This window comes from Propithecus coquereli, unplaced genomic scaffold, assembly GCF_000956105.1.
Source record: "Propithecus coquereli isolate 6110/MARCELLA unplaced genomic scaffold, Pcoq_1.0 Scaffold206, whole genome shotgun sequence".
NCBI lineage: Eukaryota > Metazoa > Chordata > Mammalia > Primates > Indriidae > Propithecus > Propithecus coquereli.
Genome location: NW_012145634.1, coordinates 3,846,247 through 3,847,725, shown reverse-complemented (window position 1 = coordinate 3,847,725; position 1,479 = coordinate 3,846,247). Strand labels below are relative to the sequence as shown.

The following is a 1,479-nucleotide window of genomic DNA, read 5'->3' as shown; positions in this document are numbered from 1 at the left end:
GCTTGAGCCCAGGAGTTTGAGGTTGCTGTGATCTGGGCTGATGCCACAGCACTCACTCTAGCCCGGGCAACAAAGGGAGACTTTGTCTAAAAAAAAAAAAAAGATAAATTTGGTGACGCCAGAACAGCTGATCGTTGGCACCTGATAGCCTCAAATGAATATTCATGAATATTCTGATGATGGAAGACAAAAGCTGGTTACCATCGGAGACTAACATTGATGAGTAAGATGTGGCTGGTTCGTGACTCACCATCAATATAATTCTGGAAAAACTGTGACTCCCTTGGGGATATCACCACCTACCTTGGCCTTGACTCTTCTTGAGGCAGTCTTAGTTAAATATCCTAGGAAACTAATTCAGTATATCGTCTCATTATTGAGCGATCCAAGACGCCTTTCTACAATATCCTTCTTCTTAGCCATTGCACAATTTTCAACCTGGGTGTTTGGTGTTTCCGATGGGCACTGGGATTTTAAAAGCTCCCAAGGAGGGCCTAAACGTGCAGCCTGGGATTAGGAACATTCTATAAAGAGAATCAAGGAAGACGCGGACATTTTCAGCTCTAACAGCTGGAGGGTTTTGTGTGTGTCATTTGCCCAGGGTTCCAACACGGGGCGGGTACAGGGTGCATGTCTCGGGGATGCAGGTGAACTGACAAGTGCAAGGACCAGGCCACTGTCCCTGGACAAGCCAGAGGCCACCACGCTGCCTCCTCCACCTTTCTCTCCGTCTTGCCTTGCTCACCCTCAGGCCTCGGTTGCACCCCTGCCCCACCCCGCTGCCTCCCCAGCCCCCGCCCCAGCCCAGGGGCCGCTCACCATCTTGACGGGCCGGAAGGACATGAGCCGGTCACTGCGGTAGCTGCTCGACCACGTGTCCCAGCGAGGGTACTCGCCCTTCTCCAGGATGAACATCTCCCCGCGGAAGTTGGACTGCTCAAAGGCGACCCAGCTGGACATGAGAAGGACCGTGAGCGTGGGGAGAGCCGGGAGGGGCAAAGACGGAGGAGAAAAATAGTTAGCAGACACCCCGCTACACACACACACACAACTTGCCATCCTATCTCCCCTGGCACTGCAGCCCTGAGGCCAGCAGGAAAGTCCAAAAGGAGCTGAACATATCTGGGTTTGATTCTAGGCTACACCACTCACTGGCTGTGCAACTAGAGGCAAGTGTCTTTGCCTCTCTGAACCTTGGTTTCCTCATCTACACTAATACACCTATTTTTTTGGAGGTGACAAAGGTTTAAATGAGATAATGTGTGTAATTACCTGGGCAAACTCTTCCCCCAGATGTAGGATTTACACATGCTTTAAGTACTATAAGGACCTAAGGCTAAATAACACATAAAGATACATTTTAACCCTGATTACAGCCGGAACAAAGTCTCTGATGCTAACCTGCCTTTGACACTTGCTAATCTCTCTTTTTGTAACGAAGAGTAAACAGACCACCAGTCCAGAGCCTCCAGCAGGCAA

General features: G+C 50.1%; 1 protein-coding gene across 1 annotated transcript in view; it reads right to left on the bottom strand.

Moving 5' to 3' along the window:
- The window catches only part of CRYBB1 (crystallin, beta B1), a 12,693-nt gene that overhangs the window by 3,008 nt on the left and 8,206 nt on the right, over window positions 1-1,479 (bottom strand). Inside the window, exon 4 of the mRNA XM_012644091.1 lies at window positions 820-952. Within this exon, the coding sequence (XP_012499545.1) occupies window positions 820-952 (133 nt within the window). The remainder of the gene's footprint in view (window positions 1-819; window positions 953-1,479) is intronic.